The sequence below is a fragment of the Cervus elaphus genome, chromosome 10, assembly GCF_910594005.1.
Source record: "Cervus elaphus chromosome 10, mCerEla1.1, whole genome shotgun sequence".
In the NCBI taxonomy this organism is placed as follows: Eukaryota; Metazoa; Chordata; class Mammalia; order Artiodactyla; family Cervidae; genus Cervus; species Cervus elaphus.
In genome coordinates, this window is record NC_057824.1 from 16,414,099 (window position 1) to 16,437,113 (window position 23,015).

The following is a 23,015-nucleotide window of genomic DNA, read 5'->3' on the forward strand; positions in this document are numbered from 1 at the left end:
TGGCAGACTGCTGGGGATTCAAGAGCCCAGGGAGTTGAGCCCAGGATGTCCTGGCTTTGGAGTGGGCTGGGGGTGTGTGGGGAGGCGTCAGGGAGGTCTCGCTGTCCACTGGGCTTGGGGGGGTCAGCTGCTGGTGGCGCTGCCGCCTTGGGGCCCCTGAGACCTGGGATAAGGCCCTTGGCCTTCCCCTCTGGGGTGGGGGTGGAGAGACCAGGCCCTGGCTCCCCAGAGGGGCTCTCTGTGGACGGGGCAGGGGCACGGGCCAGCCTATGGAGGGCCTGGTGTGAGTCCTCGTGCCGTCCACAGCGGGAGATGGTGTACTGCCTGGAACAAGGCCTCATCTACCGCTGTGCCAGCCAGTGTGTGGTGGCCCTGGCCGTGTGCAGCGTGGAGATGCCCGATGTCATCCTCAAGGCGCTGCCCGTCCTGGTCGTGAAGCTCACACACATCTCGGCCACAGCCAGCATGGCCATCCCGCTACTCGAGTTTCTGTCCAGTATGTGTCTGCGGCTGTGCTCATGTGTGCCGGGAGGGGTGTCAGTGGGGTGGGCTCTCGTGTTTGGGGCTGCGCCTTGCCTGAAATAATTTATCCTTGCTGACTCTCACCTCCCCTTGGTGTGGGTAGGTGTGCTGAGCCCCATGGGCCCCTCTGCAGCCTCAGGGCCCTTGCACCCCCCACCCCTCTTGCTTGAGGGCTTTCCTTCCTGGCCCCTGAGGGCCAGTGGCCAGAAGCTGCCCGTTGGCTGGCCCTGGGCCCCATGCTCGGCCTGGCTCTCAGCCTTCCCTTTGTCCCCTCAGCACAGGCACAGCTCGGAGGGCCTCTCACCTCTCAGGCTGGAGTGTCCAGGAGCTGGGGGGTGCCTGGCTCGCCCCTTCCTCCCCAGTGTCCCTGGGTATCTCGTCCTCAGCAGGCCTCAGGCACGTGGACAGCAGGAGCAGAGCAGGGCTTTGCTTCTGTAAAAGGCCATCTGGGGCCAGCCGTGACTGTATATTCTTTTTGTTTACAACATTTTATTTATTTATTTATTTTTTTTTGTTTACAACATTTTATAAAGGTAGAAAGCGTTCTTAGCTCACAGGTCATAAAGTGAGTCTGTATGGAGCCAGGGGGCCGTTGTTTGCAGCCCTTGGAACCAAGGCCCAGGGGTGGGGGGACTGCCCCCTTCGCTCCTTCGCTGCCTTCTCGTGTCGGGATAGCAGGGCTGGCTTTAGACACGCAGCACAGGACGCTGGCGCCCAGCCCTGCTGTGGCTGTGGGCCCGTCTGCCCAGCCGTCGGGCCCCTCACTGGTTCTCCTTGTTGCAGCTCTGGCCAGGTTGCCTCACCTCTACAGGAACTTCGCAGCAGAGCAGTACGCCAGCGTGTTTGCCATTTCCCTGCCGTATACCAACCCCTCTAAGTAAGTGCTGGCTGTGCATCCCTGCAGGCCGCTGCCTCCTCGGTGTGCCCCGGGCCAGCTGGAGGCCTCTGCTCATAGAAGGCCCACTGGTCTTGGCACCTCTGACCTGCCGCCCTCCCTCCTGGCACATTTCCCTGGGTCCCTCCCTGGGCCGCCAGCACCTCCTTTTCTCCTCGGCAGGTTCAATCAGTACATCGTGTGCTTGGCCCATCACGTCATAGCCATGTGGTTCATCAGGTGCCGCCTGCCCTTCCGGAAGGACTTTGTTCCTTACATCACCAAGGTGAGCCGGCGAGGCCATTGGCCATCCACAGCTGGAGCAGGGTGACCAGCGGGGGAGAGAGGTGGGCACCTTTGGGGCACAACTCATGGCACCCACGTCCTGGGCCTGTGGCTTGCCCCAGGCTCGCGGGGTCCCTGTGTGGCCCTGGCAGGGGCAGCGGGAGAAAGCCTGTGGGCGCCTCCTGGCCTGTGGCTCAGCTCTGCTCCTCTCTGCCAGGGTCTGCGCTCCAACGTCCTCCTGTCCTTTGATGACACCCCCGAGAAGGACAGCTTCAGAGCGCGGAGCACCAGTCTCAATGAGAGGCCCAAGAGGTGCGGGACCTGTGTGGGCGGGGCAGGCCTGCCAGCGGGGCCTCGCAGTGACAAGGCCAGGGAGTGGATTCGGGCTGTGGCTGAGGGCGAGCCCCCTGAAGCCGTGCTGAGCGCCAGGTGCCCTGGGTTCGGGAGGCAAGCAGTCCCAGAACGCCAGAGAGGCCCGTGCCCTCTGTGGCCTCGTTTTGGCTGAGCCTGTGTGCTGGATCCTGGCTGGTCCTGCCTGGATGGTGGGCAAGCATAGACTCGCCGAGCTGGAGATTGGGATGCCAGGTAGTGCTAGGGCGTCTGGATTTGGGGCTGACTCCACTGAACGAGCCCAGGGTTGACTTCTGAGAAGCCCACACCTGGCCTGGATGGGGGCCCATGGCCGCAGACGCCCAGCCTCAGACCGCGGTGGCCTGCTCCCCCACGCTCTCCCCCAACCCACTGCCAACCAGGGACACGCTCTTCATCTCAGCTGCTTTCGCCAAATCTGAGAAGAGCCGTGCTAGGCCTTGTGTTCTTGTTTTGCATTCCATTTGAACGGCTGCCCCCTGTCTCGCCCCCCCTTCCCGTCCAGCTTTCCTGGCTCTCCCTGGTGGGAATACGGCATTTTCCAGAAGTCAGTGTGGCCTGAGTCAGAGGCTGTTCTCTCAGGGCCCCAGCAGCTGGGGCTGGGCCTGGAGTTAGAACTGGCCTTTTCTGGAGCTGGTCCCGAGCAAGGGGGGCGGGACACCTGGTCAGCACAGCCTGGAATCTGCCGTGCGGTGTGATCCACACATGTTTAATTTGCACTAATGTTCTTTGTTTTAGTATCATGCGTGAAACCTTACTTTTTCGCCGTCATGTTTACACGATGTATTTTCATGCGTTTTTGTTTTCTGTTTCTCCCCCGCTAACTGGCCTCTGGCATGGTTTTTTGTTCATCTCACCCGCGGGCTCTCCATCCTGACCCTGTGGCCTGTGACCTTTCCTCCTCATCCCTCCAATGGCTTGTCCTCCCTGCCGGGAGCTGGGCTCTCTGGGGCTTGGGCCTTCCTTCCTCACCTGGTAGTTTGAGGATAGCCAGACCCCCCAAACAAGGCTTGAATAACTCTCCACCCGTGAAAGAACTCAAGGAGAGCTCTGCAGCCGATGCCTTCCGGTGCCGCAGCATCAGTGTGTCTGAACATGTGGTCCGCAGGTAGTGGGCTCTGTCGGGCGGGGGGCTCGGACCCTGGAGCTGGGCCCGTGAGTGGCGCTGCCAGGCGGGAGCACCCGGGTGGTGGTGCATGGGGCTGCTTGCATGACCTCGTCACCTGCCCATGCCCTCCCCGGCCAGAGTGGAGGAGAGCCCGCCTGGCAGCCCTTGGGCCGCGTGGCCGGGGCTCTGGGGCAGGGAGCCTGGTGGAGAGGGCTGGAAAGGTTGCATTCTGTCACCTGGCCTCGAACTAGCACGGGCTAGCTGCACGGCGTCCTCAGAGGCTGGCCTGGGGGCCCGAAGCGGGGTGACCCTTGTGAGGCAGCTGGTGTCCAGTGGCAGCGCCCACAGGCCTGTCCCAGAGGTCACGGGCCTTTGCAAACTAAAGCCACACCCATGCCGGTCACCTGAGGACACACTCTCCAGGGTTTGGCTTTTCTCTCACTTTCTCTCAAGTGGGCTTTCTTCTTGAGTTTTTCCTCTGGGAAAGTTTTTCCTCTGCTTTCTGTGGCAGGTGAGAGGGAACGGGGGCTTCTGTGTAGGGCAGTGGGCCAGGGGGCCAGCCTGCGAGGGGCTGGGCGTGGAAGGCCTGACCTCCCCAGGGGTGCGGCCTCGTCACTTCCTCTGCTGTGTCTTGGGCTCTTGGGGGTGGGGGTTCACTGCTTCATGCCCGTGGGCCAGGCTACACCGTCTTCTCACCTGGAAGCCCCCTCAGGCCTCAGCGTCCCACAGCTCGGAGACCCAGCTCCTTGCTGATGCCTGGCTTGGGCCCCAGCCTGAGCCTGGCTTCCCCGAGTGGGGTTTGACCTGGATGGGAGTCAGGGCTGGGGAGTTGTCAGGGAGGCTCCCCTCTCAGCTGTTTTCAATAACTTATTTATCATGAGCAAAACAGCCACGGGGGTGTCAAATTTGTATTGGAGTGAGACCTGCACAAGCCCCTCCTCCTGATCGCGGGGTGGGGCTGGCCGGCCGAGTGTGGGGGTGAATGCAGAGCCTCACCTGGGACCCAGACCCTGCCTGTCCTCCATGGGAGGCCCGGGGGCAGAATGCAATCTTCGTCTGTGTTCTGTGGTCTCCGCGTCTCTGCATGACTCCACTGTTCTGCCACAAAGGGGTCACCTAATTCTCCTCTGCTTTGGTGAGGGGCCAGCCTCTCTCCCGGTCTCCGAGGCCTCTGCTCCGACGAGCCGGCCTGGATCTGTCCATAAGCCCCTGTCTGCCTGCCCCCCGGGGCAGTGTATCCATTCTTTGGCAAGCTGTGGTTCAATGGGCCACGCGCCCTGCTGGGTCTTTCTGAGCGCGACCCCTCTGCACCTGCATGCCTTGAGCTTTGGCCCCGGTGGTAGACGGCTCGGCCCCTGCTGGCACCTGACCTTGCCGTGGCTCCTATTCTAGCAGGATCCAGACCTCTCTCACGAGCGCCAGCCTGGGGTCTGCAGACGAGAGCTCGATGGCCCAGGCCGATGACAACTTGAAAAACCTTCACCTGGAGCTCACAGAGACATGTCTGGACATGATGGCCAGATACGTGTTCTCTAACTTCACGGCGGTCCCCAAGAGGTGCGAGCTGGCTCCAGGACAGGGCAGGGCTGCGCTCATCTGTGACTGCCCTCGGCCAGAGCGGCCGCAGGAATGGTATGGGGTTGCCTTGGCCATCCAGGGCACCCACCCAGTGAGGTGTGGACCTATTCCTGTGCTTTCAGGTCCCCCGTAGGAGAGTTCCTCCTGGCTGGTGGCAGGACCAAAACCTGGCTGGTTGGGAACAAGCTTGTCACCGTGACGACGAGCGTTGGGACGGGGACCCGGTCACTGCTAGGCCTGGACTCGGGAGAGCTGCAGGGTGGCCCAGAGTTGAGGTGACCACTGCTTTCTGCCTCTGTCTGCCTGGCCTCCATCCTGAGCCCACGCCTGCATGAGCGTGTCAGACCGTCTGAGCCCATGGACTACCTCAGTCACACTCTGGGACCCTTCTGTCCTCAGCTCTGACCCTGGTGTGCACGTGAGACAGACAAAGGAGGCGCCCGCCAAGCTGGAGTCCCAGGCTGGGCAGCAGGTGTACCACGGAGCCCGGGACCGGGTCCGCTCCATGTCCGGTGAGCCTCCACCCCCACCCCGCCTCCCACCCAGGGCATCTGCAAAGCCCAGAGAGTCCTGGAGCTGTGGTGCAGGGCAGTCTGTTCAGACCTGGCCCCGGGGGCTGAGGAACTGAGTGCTGCCTGCAAGCCCTCCCCACTGGGTGCAGAGGGGACACGGCCTCTGCACAGCTGCGAGCTGTCAGCCCGGCCCACCCCTGGGGCTTTCTCTGCTGTCATTTAAATGAGCCATGGTTCAACTGGTGAGTTCTGGGGCTCTTGCCTGCTGTCCTGGATCCACCAAGGCCAACTCGACACTGAGGGCCATGCCTGGGGAGGACTGGGCTGCCTCAGCCCCGGCTCGGAGTTTGGCAGGCCGGGCCCCTGCTGGAGCAGCCAGGCCTGTTGGGCCAAGTGGTGGTGGTCGCCAGCCCTCCCCTCTCCTCCTCCCCAGGGGGCCATGGCCTTCGTGTGGGTGCCTTGGACACTGCAGCCTCCCACTTCCCCAGCCGCCCCACCTCCCCAGGCTCCCAGACTGCTCCAGCCGGCCAGCCTGAGAAGGCTTCAGCTGGCAGCCCGCTCCCGGCGCAGAAGGAGAAGACAAACCTGGCTGCTTACGTGCCCCTGCTGACCCAGGGCTGGGCGGAGATCCTGGTCCGCAGACCCACAGGTACCCAGGGATAGGCCCGTGCTCGGCTGGCCTGGGCTGCTGTCAGCATGTGCGTGCACAGTGATGCAAATGCTCTGGACACGCGGGAGCCGGTGGCGGGCAGTCAGGAGGTCACCTTGAGCTGAGTCCCCAGGGGTGGACGTGAGGGCCGGGCAGCAGCTGGCCTGCTCTGGCCGCCACAGCAAAGCCTTGCTGGGCCAGGTGGCTGTAACCACAGGACCTCCTGCCTCCCGCCCAGGGGCCCGGGAGCTGAGCGTCAGGGCTGTGGACAGGGCTTGTTTTTCCTGGGCTCTTAGATGCCATCTTCTCTCTGGGTCCTTACATGGTCATCCCTCTGTATCCTAGTCATTTTTGTCCTGTGGACCCCGGTCAGAGCAGAGCAGGGTACAGCTGGGGCTGCCCAGGGACAGTGGAGGGCAGGGCTGCTGGGGGTGCTGCGCTGAGACCTGAGCCCGCCCACAGGCAACACCAGCTGGCTGATGAGCCTGGAGAACCCGCTCAGCCCCTTCTCCTCGGACATCAACAGCATGCCGCTACAGGAGCTGTCGAACGCCCTCATGGCCGCCGAGCGCTTCAAGGAGCGCCGCGACACAGCCCTGTACAAGTCGCTGTCGGTACCGGCGGCTGGCTCGGCCAAGCCGCCCCCGCCCCCGCGCTCCAACACAGGTGAGTGCTGGCCCCCGCCCAACTGTGTGCCACATCTGAGGGCGGACAGCCGCGTGGGGTCCTGGGCCGTCTTGGCACTGCCAGCCTTGGGCACTGAGGAGGCCGGCTGCACACGGGGCACACTCGTCTGCAGACCTGGCGCTTGAGGGGCCTGCTCCTGGGGGACCCTCCTTTGGAGACGTGGTACTGTGAATCGGTGGCTGGAGGCCCCGCTCGTCGGGTGGACACGGGCCTTGCTCTGCACTCCCCTTGGGCGCCTGGCGCTCAGGGTCCTGGAGGTGGCCGCACTGCTGCTGGGGTGTGGGTGTGGACGCGCCAAGCTCAACCTGTGCCCGTCTGCATCTGCACTGCGCTCCTCCCCGCTTCCCTGCGGCTGGGTGACCACTCGTGAGGAGGAGAAGCGCGCTCCTGTCCCCAGCGTGCGCCCGAGCAGCTGGGAGCGCTGGCGTGAGCGCCGGCTGCTGGCCGCCCCTCTCTCTCCCCAGGCTCGGGTCCTTGCAGGACCGGTGGTGCCTGTCCTCTCGGCTCGGCTGTGCGTGGCCTTCCTCCTGCTGACGGGCCGCTCACGGTTTCCCTTGCAGTGGCCTCTTTCTCCTCCCTGTGCCAGTCCAGGTGCCAAGGAAGGCTGCACAGGAGCATTTCCTGGGCAGGTATTCGTACGCTCTTTAAGGAAAGCGGTGTTTGCTGCAGAGCGCCACTCTGCCTCGTAGATGCTGTCATCGTCCCTCCTCCAGTCACCCCTCCCCGACCCCGTCTGAGCCTCTCATCACCTCGGGGAGCCGCCCCGACTCGCATGAGGACGTCAGTGCAGGACGCCTGTGCTTTGCCGGCAGGAGCCCCCACTTCCTTGTGCCCTCCGTGGCCGAGTTCTGTTCCCAAGTGTGTTGGACCCTCCCAGCCCCATCTTCAGCTTGAGGGGGTGACCTGGGCGACTGCACCCTAGAGGCTGGCAGAGGACAGAGCTGCCCCGCCCTGGCTCTGGTGCTGACGGGCCTTCTGAGCCCACAAATGGGGTGTGTCTGCCATACACACAGGCTGCCCAAGGGCCCTGAAGGCTGGCTCCCAGCCCGTTGCTCTCAGGCCCTGGCCAGAGGGTGTGGCTGGCTAGGTGCTCCAGCCGCCCTGGCCTCCCGCGTGGGCAGGACTGGCTCGGGGAGGGCGCGGCAGGATTTCTCGAGGCAGCTGACGGACTGCGCAGTGCGGGGCTACGCTGACTCGGTCGTTTCTTCTCAGCCCTTCGTCCTGGCGCTGGCACAGGAAACCTGGCTTTAGGGTCATGCTCCCTCCTTAGCTGCCTGGCTCTGGGTCGGTATGAACTCAGCAGGCGAACCTCCACCCTCCAGAAAGCTTCAGAGCCCGTGTGCACATGGGGCCCCTCACTGGTCTCTCACTAGGGCCTCTCAGGGAGGAGCCTGGAATTCTCCCGGCTCCTGAAGGCTGGTCGAGGCCCTTCCTCTGGGCCGGGCCCTGTCTCAGGCAGGGGCTTCTGCACAGGGGTCCGGTCTGCCCTTGCCCACCTGCCTTGCCGGGGGAGCCCAGGCAGCTTCTGTGGATGCTGGGATGGGCAGGTGGGCACTCCAAGGGGCCAGGTGCCCCCCATCTTGACCCCTGGGAGCCCATGAAGAGACCGCCTGTGTCAGGGTACTCAGAATGTTCTCCTCCAGCTGGCTTGATGGGAGGGGGTGGCCCAGAGCTCCCGGCAGGAGAGCCTTGGGCCAGGCCCTGCTGGGGAGCTGCTGTGGTCTCTCATGGGGAAACCCGGTACCCTGAGGCCACGTGACTCCTGGACAGGCCGGCGCCCAGCACGTCTGTGTCCTTCCAGATTCTGCAGTAGTCCTGGAGGAGGGAGGTCCAGGCGAGGCCGGTTTGTCAGCAGAGCCTCCCGAGTTGGAAGATTTTGAGGCGACACTGGGCTCCGATGAGCGCTGCAGGCGCAGCGATGCTTTCAGCAGGGTGAGTGCAGTCGGGGGAGCCGCCTGATGGGCCTATCACCCCTGCTGGGGGCACCGCGGGGCTGAGCACGGGAAAGTGCTTTCGGGAAAGGGGACCCACCAGCTTGGTGCTGGCTGCTCCGAGGCCCTGGCTGGGGATGGGTGGGGCTTTATTCCCACAGGTAAACCTGGGTGGGCTCCACGGTGCCTCCTGGTGAATGTTCCGTTTGGATCCGTTCTTCCCAGTCATCTTCCACCTCCAGCCAGGAGGAGAAGTCATTCCATGCCGAGGAATTGCCTCCTGGTGGCATCCCCATCGAGCGGGCAGTCTCCTCAGAGAGCTCCCGGGCCTCCGTGGACCTCGCCTTCCAGCCGTCGCAGCCCCTGAGCAAGTCCAGCTCGTCGCCTGAACTGCAGACCCTGCAGGACATTCTGGGGGACCCGGGGGACAAGGCTGAGGTCGGCCGGCTGAGTCCCGAGGCCAAGGCGCGGTCACAGTCAGGGATCCTGGACGGGGAAGGTGTTGCCTGGTCAGCCCCGGGCGAGGAGCGCCGGGGCCCCGCCCAGCCAGAGGGCCCCCTGCCATCCAGCTGTCCCCGCTCCCCCAGCGGGCTGCGGCCCCGAGGCTACACCATCTCAGATTCGGCCCCGTCACGCAGGGGCAAGAGGGTGGAGCGGGACGCCTTCAAGAGCCGAGCAGGGACCTCCAACACCGAGAAGGTGCCCGGCATCAACCCCAGGTGAGCCCCATCTTCCTGGTGCTCCTGTGGGGGCCTGGTGCCGGCGGGGCCTGGTCAGGGCAGACTGTCCACAGAGACCAGCCTCCTTGGTGACCATGCTCCGGCCCTCTCCCCCTTGGGCTGTGACTGCTGGCTGCGACCTCACCTGTCTTCTCTCCCCCGCAGCTTTGTGTTCCTGCAGCTCTACCACTCACCATTCTTTGGTGACGAGTCCAACAAGCCAATCCTTTTGCCTAACGAGGTAGGTAGGTCCTCTCTCCCCCACAGGGCCCCCTGGAGCCCGGCTGCAGGTGCACAGTGGGCTGAGCCCCCGGCTGGGCAGTGGGGGCTGGAGGCCCGCGAGAGGAGAGGCCTCTCCCAGACAGGCACTGGGCTGTGACTGGCTGGGAGGGGCTGGAGGAGGGGACTCTTCTGCCCTGGACTCAGGCTGGGCTCTGTGGCTACAGTCTTTCGAGCGGTCAGTGCAGCTCCTTGACCAGATCCCGTCGTACGACACGCACAAGATCGCTGTCCTGTATGTGGGAGAAGGCCAGGTGAGGCTGCCGGGCTGGCAGGGGCTGCCTGGGTGCTGGGCGGAGGGTGGCCACCCTGCTGGGGGTGGGGTCCTTGTCCTCCACAGAGGTGGGTTCTGCAGGAGCCGCTAGAGTGTCAGGTGTGCATGGAGCTCCCTTCCCTCCGGGACTCAGGAGTGAGATTGACAGGCTGGGTGGGAGCACAGGGCGCTTGGGGGGGGTGGGTTGTCACTGACCCCAGGGAGGTGGCTCTGAGCAGAGATGTGGAGGAAGTAAGGACATGCAGAGGAGTGCTGGGCAGGGGTGGCGAGGGGACAGGACGTGACGGGGGGCGTGGTGGCACCCCTTGAGGCAGGCAGTTCCCAGTGCAGGGTTTGCATTGACTCGACCTGAGTCTCAGAAGTGCCCTGGCTGCCATGGGCCGAGGGCCGGCCCGGCGGGAGGAGAGGGATGGACAGCCAAGGACTCTGGGTCTTTCTGAGGACAGAGCCAGCCCAGGTCAGCGGCAGACAGACCAGGAGCAGTGGGGTGGAGGGGGGTGACACCCTGGCAGTGGGTGTGAAGCTGCCCTGCCCTGGTCAGGTGGGCGGCAGAAGCGGGGCTGTGCCAAGGCACACTAATCAGCCTGACCCTGGCCCCCAGCAGCATCAGGCCCTTGGGGTCCTGCGGGCCCGGGACAGGGGGTGGCTGGGGGCAGCCTGGGAGCTGGTGCTACCGTGCCTTCATCTCCCCGCAGAGCAACAGCGAGCTTGCCATCCTGTCCAATGAGCACGGCTCCTACAGGTACACAGAGTTCCTCACGGGGCTGGGCAAGCTCATTGAGCTCAAGGACTGCCAGCCGGACAAGGTGTACCTGGGCGGCCTGGACGTGTGCGGTGAGGATGGCCAGTTCACGTATTGCTGGCACGACGACATCATGCAAGGTGCGCCCTCCCTGCCCTCTGGCCCACTCCTCGGGGACCTCCACCCAGCCCGCCCCGCTCAGCCCTGCCTGCCCCACAGCTGTCTTCCACATCGCCACCCTGATGCCCACCAAGGACGTGGACAAGCACCGCTGTGACAAGAAGCGCCACCTGGGCAACGACTTCGTGTCCATCGTCTACAATGACTCTGGCGAGGACTTCAAGTTGGGCACCATCAAGGTGTGCTTGGGGGCCCTCAGAGGCGAGCGCGGGGCCCTCGGGGCAGGTCTGGGCCCTGGGCTGAGTGTGGAGGGGCTCGCAGAAAGTGGCCCTTGGCACCACGGTGACCCTGCTCTCGTGTGAGCAGGGCCAATTCAACTTCGTCCACGTGATTATCACCCCCCTGGACTACGAGTGCAACCTGGTGTCTCTGCAGTGCAGGAAAGGTGAGGCTGGGCGGGGGCGGGGGGCAGCAAGAGGCTCCAGGGCTGAGCCCCACATGAGCGCCATGTCTCCCCAGACATGGAGGGCCTTGTGGACACCAGCATGGCCAAGATCGTGTCCGACCGAAACCTGCCCTTCGTGGCCCGCCAGATGGCCCTGCATGCGAACGTGAGCAGAGGTGGCCCCTGGGAGGTGGGGGTCAGGCCCGCAGGTGCCCCCACGCAGGGCTCACCGTCCCGCCCTCCCCACCCCACCCCAGATGGCCTCGCAGGTGCACCATAGCCGCTCCAACCCCACCGACATCTACCCCTCTAAGTGGATCGCCAGGCTCCGCCACATCAAGCGGCTGCGCCAGCGGGTAGGAGCTGGGCCGTGGGGGGTGCTCCACGGAGGTGGAGTGGCCAGCCTGGGGTGCGTGCGCCACCCCCTCTGGACTTGGTGCTGAAGATCCCCCCTCCCCCAGATTCGTGAGGAAGCCCACTACTCGAGCGCCAGCCTGCCCCTGATGCAGACGCACCCTCCTGGTCATGCCAAGGCTCCAGCACAGGCCCCGGTCGAGCCCACGCCCGCCTACGAGACGGGCCAGCGGAAGCGCCTGGTCTCTTCTGTGGACGACTTCACGGAGTTTGTGTGAGGCCGTGCAGGGTGGGCACGCGGACCCGTGGGGCTTCCCCGATGCGGACACAGCCTGGGCTCCCCCAGCTGTTGGAGCAGCCGTGCTGCGGGACCTGCCCTGCCCGTGCGGCACTGGCTGATACTTATCTGTGCAAATAAAGCGCTGGTGTGGCCCAGGCCTGTGCACTCGGACACAGACCCCAGAGTGGACACAGACACGAAGTAGTCAGTCAACTTGTTTATTTGACTTCGTCTCTTGGGGGGGTGGGATCTAGGCTGTAGCTTTGGCCATGCCCAACGGAGTGGGGAGGGGGGCTGCCAGGCTGCTGCTGGGGCCTTGCCATTGGGACAGCCTCACACATACGTGGTCACACCCACCTCCCCTGGCCCAGGAGCCAGCCCCCGGGCAGAGATCTTCCCCTACCACCTCTAGGGTCCCAGCCCTCACCCAGACCCGACACCAGCAGGCCTGGATAGGAAGCTAAGGCCATGGCGGTGGCAAGGCCAGCCTGGGGTGGGGTTTCCCCTCCAAAAGCCCTCTCTGCCCAGCACTTGCCCAAGGCCAGACTTGGATCTGAGAAGCAGCAGCTGCTCCTCCAGCTGGGTGGACAGGTGTCTGGGGAGGGAAGGCCAGCTCTGGCGGTCCCAGCTCCCCTTCAATGTGGGTGACAGTGGGCACAGGCTGCTTCAGCCACCAGATCCCTTGGCTGTATTGAAAAATAAAGCGACGTACAAAAATATATACATTTTAACCCCACATAAATTACAACAGACACACGGCGGCAGCTGGAGGCGAGTGCACGGAGCAGGGACGGAGGAGGTAATAACTTAGGGGAGGACGACAGGCGTGTGGGCCCCTCCCCTGGGCCTGCGTCCTTGGCAGGGCAGACGTCAGCCAGGAGGGGGGCCGGGCACAGCCCGCTGTACCTGAGGACTCGGGAAATAAATTAGCGTCTGAGGCCGGGCACTCGTCCAGCACTGCTGTGTCCTCCCACAGGAGTGGGAGGGGACCCTGGGTCCGAGCTGGCCATGTGGCCTCTGTAAAGTGCTGAAGCCCACAGAGAGCCTGCCTGCTCTCTGGGGACCTGCGTGCAGCTGTTCTGCCTGGCCCGCAACCGAGGGTGGCAGAAGGTGATAATACTGAGCGGTGTCTGCTCTGGCTTCGAGGGACCAGAGAGGAGCCACAGGCGCGCCCTGGGGAGAGGGGAGCCTAGAGGCCTTGGCACTAAGAGCTGCTGGGGTGGATCTTGTTCCTGGCCCGCAGTGATGCTCTGCTGGGGCCTGCAGCCAGGCCAATGCCTCGACTGGCCCGGGCAAGGCGGCTGGGCAGGACGGGCCGCAGGCCTGGGGAGGGGCCGGGGGACGGGGAGGCTGGGGGCACATTGCTCCTGTGGCCCTGCAGGCGCTGCAGCCGCCGCTCCAGCTGGTAGACGTCCTCTGTGGCCTGGTTGAGCCGGTCAAACTGGGCGAGTAGGGCCTCAAACACAGCATGGAGGCGGGAGGGCTCGGGCTCCAGCTCTCGAGGCCCCGGCCGGCCCAGGCCCACGCTCAGCCCCTCCAGCTGGCTGGAGGAGGTGGAGGGGCGGGAGGCGTCGGAGCCCCCGCTGGGTGGGGGCACTTCCGCAGAAGCCTTGGAGCCCCGGGATGAGCGGGAGGGCAGTGGCTCCATCCCTTCGAAGCGGACTTTGTGGCGGAACTGGGGGCGGCACAGGGGCTCGGTCAGTCCGGCTGCGCCCTGGGCTCCGCTGGGCCCAGGGTGCGTCCCTCTCCCCCCCTGGGCCGTACCCACCTCCTTAACCTTGCTGAAGCCCATCCAGAGGCGCAGGCGGCGCAGGAACAGCTCCACCATCTCATAGTCCTGCGGCTCCCAAGCGGGGCGGTACAGCTCCCCATGCAGAGTGTGGTACCGCCACCGCAGGAGAACGGACCCCAGCCTCAGGGCCCCCCACAGACGCAGGGCCCAGAGCCCGGTGCACAGCATGGGGGACAGGCGCCAGGACTCCGCAGGGCACAGGGCAGGGCCCCCGGTCCCAGGGCACAGCACCAGGAAGGCCTGGGCAGCACTCCGAAGCGAGTCCACACAAGAGGAGACCAACTGCAGGGGAGGGGGCACGAGTGAGGGGCGGGCCTGGGCTCAGCCACCCTCTCCCACGGCCCCACTGGGACCTACCAGGACAGCAAGCTGCGCATAGGCTGCGGCGAGCACCACCAGGCCTAAGGCTGCCCCCGCGAGCTCCGGCAGCGCCCGGCACAGCGTCTTGCCGAAAACCGACCACTGGCGCACAAAGCGCAGCTGCTGGGCGGCCTGCGGACAAAGGGCGTCAGCCGACTAACCCTGCCAACGCTGCCCGCCCGGACCCACCGGCTCAGCCCTCACCTTGACCAACAGCAGGAAGAGCAGCGAGGCGGTCAGGCCGCGAGCCACGGCGCTCAGCTGGGCCACCTGTTCAAAGCTGGTGAAGCGGCGCGGACGGCGGCGCAGGAAGCGGGTCCACTGGCGGTCGGCGGCGCCCAGCTGGGCCAAGCGCACCAGCGCCGCGGCTGCCGTCAGCGCCACCAGCAGCCACCGCGCCCAGGTTCCAGCCCGCGTGGCGCGCGTGCGCCCCTCCCTGCGCCAGGCGCGCACCTCGGCCGCCGAGAAGTACAAGGCGAACAGGAGCAGGCTCACCTGGTGGGGCGGGCCGGGGCCGGGGCGGGGTCAGGCCCGTGGAGGGCGGGGCCACGGCCCTGAGGCGGGCCCGGGAGGGCGGGGTCAGGTTGGAGGTAGGGGGCTGGGGCGGGGCCAGACCCGCGGAGGAGGGCGGGCCACAGCCGCGGGGTCGGGGCTGGGAGGGCGGGGCCTACCGAGGTGAGCAGCTGCAGCGAGAGGCCGGCGCTGAGCTGCCGCAGCACGAACGGGCGGACGCTGAGCGCCGCCACTGCGTGTCCGGCCGCCGGGAACTCCAGGCGCAGCGTGACAGCGGCGTGCAGCCCCACGGCCGGGCTGTAGCGTGTCAGCTCCACAAATACGGCGCGGCTTCTGCACGGAGGGCACGGGCAGGGGCCGGGAGTCGGAGGGAGAAGCGCCGGGAGAGGCCGGTGCTCTCCAAAGGGGCTCGGGTGGCAGGTGTCGCGGTGACGGGGCAGAGCGCGCGGGGAGTGGGCGGAGGGGCCGAGCACGGGGCCCACCTGTTGTCGATCCAGTTGTGCAGCTGCAGGAAGCCCAGCTGCGCGCGGCTCTCCTCCAGGCTGGGCCCCAGCTCCTGCACGTAGCCCCCGCTGTCGTACACGGCGCAGGAGCCCCAGGACCACACGCTGCCAGGAGGGGCGGCGTCAGCGCCGGTGCCCCGGCAAGCTCCTTTGAAGGGCTGTCCCTTTCCCCGGCACCCTGGCCGCCCTCCGGGCTCACCCCAGCAGGTCTGGCGCCGAGTAGGCCCAGATCTCGGAGCTGTTGAGAGCAGCGCTCCCCCAGCCAACGCTGTAGTCGCTGGTGCTGAAGCCGTCTGAGGCTGCTGAGCACGCGGGGTCCCTGGAGCCAGGCGGGTGCGGGCAGAGCGCTGAAAGCAGAGGGTCCAGGGCCCTGCCTGTTTACCAGCCTCCAGGCCAAGCTCGGCGGGGCCTCACCGAGCCCGCCCAGCACCCCAGGAAGTAGGTGTCACTGTCTGCACGTCAGGAGACCCAGGCAGGCCGTCACCCAGCCGCGGGCATTGGATCCAGACCCCGGCAAAGGCTTCCCTTTGGAAACAAGTTAGGCTAAGAGCCAAGGCGCCCCTCAGTGACTCACCTTCCTGCAGACGCACCTGCCGCAGCCGTGGGGGCCCCAGCTCTGGCCTGGACTGGTTCCCGTGGATGTAGGGGAGCAGAACGTGGGACATCCATGGCCAGAACTCGTCAGACCTGCCCACGGCAAACCCAGAGTCAGTCACATGGCCGTCCCTCACGGCCCAGCCCCCCAGGGTGAGAGGCCCAGGGCGCACTACCACCCCAGTCCCAGCCGGGCCAGCGGGAGGCGGCCAGTGCTGCCCAGGGGAGGAGGCACGGCTTGGGCTTCCTGACACTCGGGGCTGGTAAAGCTGTGCTGGGCCTGTCCTGTGTCCTTTCCCCATGGCCAACAGCACCCACTCCACTCCTGATGACCAGAGATGGACTGAGACGCTTCCCAACACCCCCGAGGGGCTGTGCTGCACCAAGGGCGGGGTTGAGGTGGACCCTGGCCGGCATTGGCACCGCCCTGGTCCAGAGGACAGACCTGTGCCTGCACACAGGGCATCCGTACCGGGTGATGGCCAGGAAGGCCTGGCTGTCCAGCTCCTGCTTGATGGCGCTCTGCAGGCGGTAGGCATGGTTGTGGCACGAGGTATCCCCGTAGTTGGCCAGCAGTGTCACCAGCAGGAAGAACATGTAAACCAGAAGGCCCTGGGGGGCAGGGATGGCCCTGGAGTCAGGCACACCCAGCCTGGCGCCCCGTGGGTGCAGCCTGTGACAGAGCATGGCTTCCACATGCTGGGCAGCGAAGTGCCCGCAGCCAGGGAGGCTGGTGCTGAGAACCAGGCCTGTGGCACACATGGTCTGCGAAGGCCAGCAAGCTGCACCAGGGCCCCATGAGGCTGGGCAGCAGGAGGTCACGGGACGGGGGGGCCCACAGAACCCAGACCACCTGCGGAAGGAGGAGGGCGCATCGAGGTTTTCGAGAAAGGCGGGCCCTCCTGGAAGGTGTTGCCTGGGCCAGGAGGCCAGGAAGGGAGGGCAGGCACCAGTGTGGGGCCCGAGCTCACCCGCAGCATCCCGTGCAGCCTCTTGACCTTCCGGGCTTCCTCCTTTGCCAGGAAGAGCGCGAAGCCATGGGGCGGCCGCACGCGGGGCACACGCTCGCTCACGGGTGTCACGGCCGGGCTCTCCACCAGGGTGTCATCCTCATCGGGGTGCAGCCGCTTGGCCACCAAGGAGAAATAGAGCGCCTCCAGCAGGACCTGGGCCAGGGCTAGCGTCAGAGGGGCCCACGGAAACCAGAAGCTGGCAGGCTGGCCCCCCGTACCCCTCTCACCTTGAAAGGCTCCCAGCAGAGGAAGGAGGCCAGGAAGCTGGAGCCGCTTGAGAGGAGCCACATGACAGATACGCTGGGTGGGAAGCTGGCGCCGACCCACCCAGACACGCCCACGGCCACGGCCACCAGGAGCAAGCTGAGTCCGTGGGCCAGGGGCGCACACCAGGCTGGCAGCAGCCGCTTCCGCAGACCCTCCACCAGCCCTGGGAAGGCAGGCAGATGGGTCAGCAGCAGCTGAGAGGAGCGGGAGGCTGTCCTGGGACTTGGGCGCGCACCTGTCTTGGGGAGCCTGGCCGGTGGGGGCTGTTCCCACGTCAGGCCTGGGCTGGGCAGCCCTGTATCCCCCGGGCTCCGCAGCATCACGGGCTGGGTCTTCTCGCCAGGGGCGCTGCACCTGAAGCAAGATGGGGGCACTCGCCTGTCAGCGGCACACTGCTCGGGGGCGTGGCCAGCCCCCTCTGGCCTCTGTAGAGAGAGGATACCGCCCCAGGCCAGGCAAAGGATGCTGGGCCCGCTGGCTGCTCGGGGGCGCTCGCCTCGCGGTGCTGGGACCCGACACCCATCCTTCCTGCCACCGCTCCAGCAGCCGTTGCCTCACAGCGCCACACCTCCCGACCGCCGCCCCTGGAGCCCGGCACTCACAGGCCAGCGAGCAGGTCCGTTTCTCCCTGCGTGTCCTGGGTGGGGGCCAGGCTGCCAGCCCCTTCAGCCAGGATCTGCCGGATCAGGTCCTCATCTGGAGAGGGCGGGACAGGTCAGCCTGGAGCCCTCCTAAGGGGGCCGGGCAGCGCCTCCCCACCCCACGCACCTGAAGCGGAGAAGTACTTGGCAGGTGAGGAGGGGCTGACCAGGGAGAGACTGTCCTCCTCCGGGCCTGGTGTGAGGCCCATCCGGCCCCGAGCCAGCCGCTGCAGGGCACTGCCCATGACGGACGGGTCACTCAGCAAGTCTGGCCAGCTGAGGGTGCCTTCGCTGGATGGCCAGCACACCAGGCTGCAGGCAACAGTCAGCAAGGGGTGCCCGGGCACGCGATTGCACACACATCCAACCCAAGTCCTATCACAGGCGGACACGCGGGGCTCTAAGCAAACATCCCAGGACAAGTGTGTAACACATGGATGAGGACACATGACCCACACAACACACGAAGGAGAACATGCAACCCACATGACACACAGAAGAGGATACGCAACACCCATGACACATGGATGGGGACACGCAACCCACAAGACACGTGCATGAGGACACACGACGCCCACAACACGCGCACGAGGGCATGCGACGCTCATGACACACGGATAGGGACACGCGATGCCCACAACATGTGCATGGGGACACACGACGCCCACGACACACAGATGGGGACACGTGACGCCCACAACACGCGCACAGGGACACACGACGTCCACGACACACGGATGGGGACACGTGACGCCCACAACACGCACACGGGGACACACGACGTCCACGACACACGGGGACACGTGATGCCCATGACATGCACACGAGGACACGCGATGCTCACAACATGCACACAAGGACATGCGACGCTCACGACACACGGATGGGGACACGTGACGCCCACAACACGCGCACGGGGACACACGACGCCCACGACACACGGATGGGGACACGTGACGCCCACAACACGCGCACGGGGACACGCGACGTCCACGACACAAGGATGGGGACACGCGATGCCCACAACACGCACACGGGGACACGCGACGTCCACGACACACAGATGGGGACACGTGACGTGACACACACGAGGCACAGCTGACCCACACAAGCTCATGCTTTCTTTAGGGACCCCACCTTTTAGAATCCTCCAGAAATGAGTCCTGTCTCACTTGTCCAGCAAAGGCCTGTTGAGAAGCACACACAGAGCCTGACTGCAGACTGCCCGCGCCGCAGCCCCGCCCGGGCAGGCCCCCGGGAGCCCGCACCTCGGCACTGAGTCCTGGGAAGGCGAGCATGGAGCTGTCCAGCACGGATGAGTCCAGGCAGCTGTCCACGTCCAGCGCCTGCGGGCCTGCGGGGGTGGGGCTCGGGCCCCCTGCCACCTGCAGGAGAGGCAGGTCAGCGCGTGCCCACCCTGGCAAGCAGAGTCTGCAGCAGTGCTGTCCTGAGAACGTTCTAGAACCACACGTGTGCTCTGCACCTACAGACTCCATCACAGGAGCCACTCTCCACGTGCTGACACGGAGCGCCAGGAGCGGCTCCCATGACCGAGAAGCTGAAGTTCTTTCTCATTTGAATCAGCGTAACCGTGGGCAGCCACACACAGCTAAGGATGAAATGACCAGGCCGCTGGCCGAGGTGTGTGGCCTTTGCTGAGCACTGCATGAGGTCTCTGTCTGGCTCTGGCCTCAGGGAAGAGTCAGGAGGTGCCCGTCAGGTTTTATCGAGCCTGTGTGGGACTGCTGCTGACTTTCCATGACTGCTCGGTGGACTCGCCAGAGAGGCCACCTGGGCTGTTCTCAGAGGTTTTAAGTGACCTCCCACCGCCGCGCTGGCCCGGGGTCTGCTCAGACTTTGTCCTCAGGTCGGTTTTTCTTAGAACCTGTGGCCTGTCATCCGGGGAGCCCGTCCCTGCCTGCTCAGGAACCTGACACACGGGGGTCGGCAGCTCACGGGGCCCGTTGATGCCTGACGTGCTCTGGGTGCTGACCCCTCCAGGCCCCCCTGGACAGCCCGGCATGCTCAGGGGCCCCACGCACCCACCTTGCTCCGGGACATGCGGAAGAGGAACAGGATGGCCAGGTAAACGGGGTAGACAACCAGGCTGGACACCAGGCCGACGGCGACGGTATCCAGGCTCAGTGGGGCCAGGCTGGACACGGGGCCCCGGCTGCGGGAGAGGACATACGGGCTGGCTTGAGGGAAGGCAGGGAGGCGGGAGGGGAGGAGGCCGAGGCGGGCGGGCCGGCCCCGCAGCACGCACCTGTGTGTGCTGTCCCCCACAGCCCCATACCACACGGCGTTAGCACCCAGGAAGAGGCCGATGAGGAGGACGCAGCACGTGGCACGTTGCACGCGCGTGAAGCGGCTCCGAGGCGGCCGGTCCCATATGGAGAGCCAGACGTGCTTGTCGAAGAAGCCGCGCTGCAGCTCAGCAACCAGGAGGCGCTTGAACCGCCGCAGTGCCGCGTCACCTGGGGGGAAAGGCGGGCTTCAGGAGACCCCAGGCCAGGCATTTGTTTGTTTTGCGGCAGCTGCCAGGCGGGGTCTTACTTGCAGCCAGCACCTCCTTCTCCACCAGGCCCCCGTTGGCCTCCGTCTCCACTGACAGCCAGTCGTTGACCAGGAAGAAGGTGCTGCGGGCGCTCTGCAGGTCCCGGACGATGACATGCTGCAGGAACCAGGCGGGGCTCAGCCCTGCGAGAGTGGGAGGGCGGTTAGGGTCAGCGGGCAGTGGGCGGGCGGGGCCGGCGGGCAGTCAGGGCCGGTGGGTGGTGGGTGGGCAGGCAGGGCGGGCGGGCAGTGGGCCGTCAGGGCCAGCGGGCAGTCAGGGCCGGCGGGCAGTGGGCAGTTGGTCAGGGCCAGCAGGCAGTGGACAGGCAGCGCAAGACAGGGCAGGTGGGCGGCAGGCCCCACCTTTGTTGTCGTGCCACACGCGGATCTTCCACAGGCGGCCCAGGCTGTGTGGGGTGGCAATTTGGAAGACGTCCAAGCTGTTGCGCTGGAAGGCTCCGTCCCCATCCAGGTGCCGGTGGCCGCTGCGGCCATCTGCCCCATACAGCATGATGCCCACGTGAGCCGTGGTCCCTGGAGCACAGGTGGACAGGAGGCGTGACTCTGGGTTTCTGTCCCCGGACGCTGACCCCAGGCGCATCTGCCTATCTCCCTTCGACAGGCACAAGCCTCACCCCGTGGCTCCAACACAATCTAAGGCCCTCAAACTGTTCCACGAACGGCCCCAACAGTGGTGGAGCGTTAACGGCAAGTGACCACATGGAACAGAAGCACGGCTGCCAGCCTGCAGTCTGCTACACGAGTAAGAGACCCACATCCTGGTGGCGACTGGCGACACCACCCCTTCCAGAGCCTGCTGCTGACCGCTCACCACGCACCTGTCTCACACAAACCACCAAGCGCACAGTGGTCTCGCCCCCGTGTCGGCCACGATAAACCTACATGACATTTTATGAATGTCATAGAGAGGAACAGAAAAAAACTTCAAAGATAAAAATTTCCCTGGACTTCCTTAGCAGTCCAGTGGTAAAAACCTGCCTTGCAGTGAAGGGAACACAAGTTCGATCCCTGGTACCGGAAGATTCCACATGTGGTGGGACAACTTGGCCCGGGCGCCATGGTGATGAAGCCAGAGCCCGCGAGCCACAGTGCTGAGTCAGCGCCGGGAGCCAGAGCGGAGCGCCCACGCCACTAGAGAAAGCCCGCCCAGCAACCAAGACCCGGGATAAATAAACACATAAAAATTTAAGAAAATAAATACTTTCCTAACAAGAGAGAGGACCAGGTGACAAAGAGGAAAGCAGAGCAGAGAGATGAAAACTGGTACCAAGGAAGTGCACTTTGAATCAAAGGCAAACGCGCAACTGAAGACGCAGCCAGCCGTGCGGCTCCCGCCACCGCCCCAGGCCCTAAAAAGGCCACCGGTGACAGCAGAGTGGCCGACACGAGCGAGGACAGTGGATGCAACAAAAAGGGTGAAGATGCCACGGAGCAACCAATACAGCAAAATGCTTCTTCACGTGAGAAGAGCTCTCAGAGGTGCTTCACAGCGGAAGCACGGATGGCGTGGGCGGTAAAATGACCTCTGGCCGGAGAACAAGGACGCCCCTAAGGTGGCGCTCATGGACAAGAACACTGCTCAGACTACACTTGCTCAGTTTCCCACAAAGAAACAAGATGCCTGACCTCAGCGTCCAGCAAGCACGTCACACAGCACTGACCTCACGCCAGCCTGCCCCTCTGATGGCTCTAACCGATGGTCAGAGAGCCAGGGACGTCGTGAAAACAGTTTTTTCACCTAGATGACCTGCTACCGTTCAGTAATCACCTCCCATACCGATAGATGGGCTTCCCTGGTGGCTCAGTCAGTAAAGAATCCGCTTTCAATGTAGGAGACCCGGGTCGATCCCTTGGTCAGGAAGATCCCCAGGAGAAGGGAATGGCAACCCACTCCAGTATTCTCGCCTGGAGAATCCCATGGACAGAGAAGCCTGGCGGGCCACAGTCCATGGGGCCACAGAGTTGGTCATAACTTAGTGACTAAGCTATGGTCCTGCTGGTCTTGCCTGCCTGTGCATGCCAGTGGCCGCCCTGTGGGACTGCAAGCCTACAGGCCACTGCTTGCAGACCTGCCCCGCCGGAAGCCCCTTACCTGAGCCCCGGCCCCAGCCGGTCTTGACCAGGATCTCGTACTTGAAGCGGCCCCCCTTCCCGCAGAATGGGATGGCACGGACCCGGCGGACGTCCAGCTGGTCCAGCTTCCGCAGGATCACGGCCATGACCGCGTAGGTCAGTAGGCACACGGCGCAGGTCAGCAGGACAACGTGGTTGACGCCGGAGGCCGGCTCCTGGGGAGACAGGCCCGTCAGCCCCGAGGCCACGCACCACGGCGCCAGGCTTCCCTCCGTCCAGGCATGGCGCCACTCACGGGGAAGGTGAACTCGACGCGGCTGGCGGGCACGAAGAGGCTGGCGCCGAAGGCGGTGAGGTGGCGGGTGAGGCAGACAGCCTCGCGGGGCGAGGTCTCCTCCAGAGGCACCAGCCCCTCTGTGCGCCACGCCATGTCCTCCTCGCTGAAGTACTGGCAGAGCGACGTGTACAGGCCCACGGACACCGCCAGCGCTGACCAGCGGAAGTGGCTGCTCAGGTTCAGGTAGTAGCTCGTGCCCAAGTCCCGGGACCTGGAGCGGGGCGTGTCCCGGTCAGGCCCCGCCCCGCCCCGCCCGTCCCACCAGGGGGCGCCCACCCGCCAACAGGCCCGCTGTGCACCCTGGGGCGATGAAGAAGGTGTAGGGCCTGTGGTCTCCGCCCGCCAGGGCCTCCAGGCTGATCCTCTTGCTGGCTGAGCAGTTGTGCTCATTGGGCTGGGGCTCCGAGTGCAGGTAGGCGGCCAGGAAGGGCTCGGGCTCCTCCGGCAGGTACTGCTCTGTGGGTGGGCGGCATGGGCAGGCTCGGACCCCCGCACGGGCAGCCCACACGCCCCGGGAGCCCTCCCCTGTGGTCCTCCAGCCAGGCCCCTAGAGCCTCGTGAAGCAGGACACAGGCCTTAACACAGGCCACAAGTTGGAGGAGCCCATGAGAAATGCC

At 65.2% G+C, this 23,015-nt stretch overlaps 2 protein-coding genes across 15 annotated transcripts in view; one reads left to right on the top strand and one right to left on the bottom strand.

Annotated features, from left to right (window-relative positions):
* TSC2 (TSC complex subunit 2) overlaps positions 1-11,927 on the top strand; it is a 29,805-nt gene extending 17,878 nt beyond the window's left edge. For 4 of the 10 annotated variants that reach the window (XM_043915935.1, XM_043915927.1, XM_043915938.1 and 1 more), the window contains 21 exons: positions 307-496; positions 1,306-1,399; positions 1,580-1,682; positions 1,899-1,993; positions 3,030-3,158; positions 4,551-4,715; positions 4,859-5,011; positions 5,136-5,248; positions 5,682-5,897; positions 6,360-6,563; positions 7,145-7,213; positions 8,386-8,516; positions 8,741-9,234; positions 9,400-9,475; positions 9,681-9,767; positions 10,483-10,669; positions 10,749-10,888; positions 11,016-11,094; positions 11,169-11,260; positions 11,352-11,450; positions 11,556-11,927. In XM_043915935.1, the coding sequence (XP_043771870.1) occupies positions 307-496; positions 1,306-1,399; positions 1,580-1,682; positions 1,899-1,993; positions 3,030-3,158; positions 4,551-4,715; positions 4,859-5,011; positions 5,136-5,248; positions 5,682-5,897; positions 6,360-6,563; positions 7,145-7,213; positions 8,386-8,516; positions 8,741-9,234; positions 9,400-9,475; positions 9,681-9,767; positions 10,483-10,669; positions 10,749-10,888; positions 11,016-11,094; positions 11,169-11,260; positions 11,352-11,450; positions 11,556-11,726 (3,087 nt within the window). In that variant the 3' untranslated portion in view covers positions 11,727-11,927. The remainder of the gene's footprint in view (positions 1-306; positions 497-1,305; positions 1,400-1,579; positions 1,683-1,898; positions 1,994-3,029; positions 3,159-4,550; positions 4,716-4,858; positions 5,012-5,135; positions 5,249-5,681; positions 5,898-6,359; positions 6,564-7,144; positions 7,214-8,385; positions 8,517-8,740; positions 9,235-9,399; positions 9,476-9,680; positions 9,768-10,482; positions 10,670-10,748; positions 10,889-11,015; positions 11,095-11,168; positions 11,261-11,351; positions 11,451-11,555) is intronic. The other 6 variants (XM_043915928.1, XM_043915929.1, XM_043915932.1 and 3 more) reach the window with 6 other exon arrangements.
* Positions 11,928-11,932: 5 nt separating this feature from the next.
* PKD1 (polycystin 1, transient receptor potential channel interacting) overlaps positions 11,933-23,015 on the bottom strand; it is a 39,163-nt gene continuing 28,080 nt past the window's right edge. Inside the window, exons 24-46 of one of the 5 annotated variants that reach the window (XM_043915926.1) lie at positions 22,698-22,854; positions 22,357-22,609; positions 22,081-22,276; positions 20,331-20,501; positions 19,968-20,111; positions 19,678-19,888; positions 19,458-19,584; positions 18,680-18,796; positions 18,549-18,598; positions 17,539-17,723; positions 17,373-17,466; positions 17,006-17,124; positions 16,731-16,933; positions 16,462-16,656; positions 15,963-16,102; positions 15,471-15,583; positions 15,096-15,243; positions 14,876-15,001; positions 14,552-14,726; positions 14,085-14,375; positions 13,878-14,012; positions 13,497-13,802; positions 11,933-13,403 (exon numbers count right to left, since the gene is read on the bottom strand). In XM_043915926.1, coding sequence (XP_043771861.1) covers positions 12,933-13,403; positions 13,497-13,802; positions 13,878-14,012; positions 14,085-14,375; positions 14,552-14,726; positions 14,876-15,001; positions 15,096-15,243; positions 15,471-15,583; positions 15,963-16,102; positions 16,462-16,656; positions 16,731-16,933; positions 17,006-17,124; positions 17,373-17,466; positions 17,539-17,723; positions 18,549-18,598; positions 18,680-18,796; positions 19,458-19,584; positions 19,678-19,888; positions 19,968-20,111; positions 20,331-20,501; positions 22,081-22,276; positions 22,357-22,609; positions 22,698-22,854 — 4,127 coding nt within the window. In that variant the 3' untranslated portion in view covers positions 11,933-12,932. Of the gene's footprint in view, positions 13,404-13,496; positions 13,803-13,877; positions 14,013-14,084; positions 14,376-14,551; positions 14,727-14,875; positions 15,002-15,095; positions 15,244-15,470; positions 15,584-15,962; positions 16,103-16,461; positions 16,657-16,730; positions 17,125-17,372; positions 17,467-17,538; positions 17,787-18,548; positions 18,797-19,457; positions 19,585-19,677; positions 19,889-19,967; positions 20,112-20,330; positions 20,502-22,080; positions 22,277-22,356; positions 22,610-22,697; positions 22,855-23,015 lie in introns of all 5 variants that reach the window. The other 4 variants (XM_043915925.1, XM_043915923.1, XM_043915924.1 and 1 more) reach the window with 4 other exon arrangements.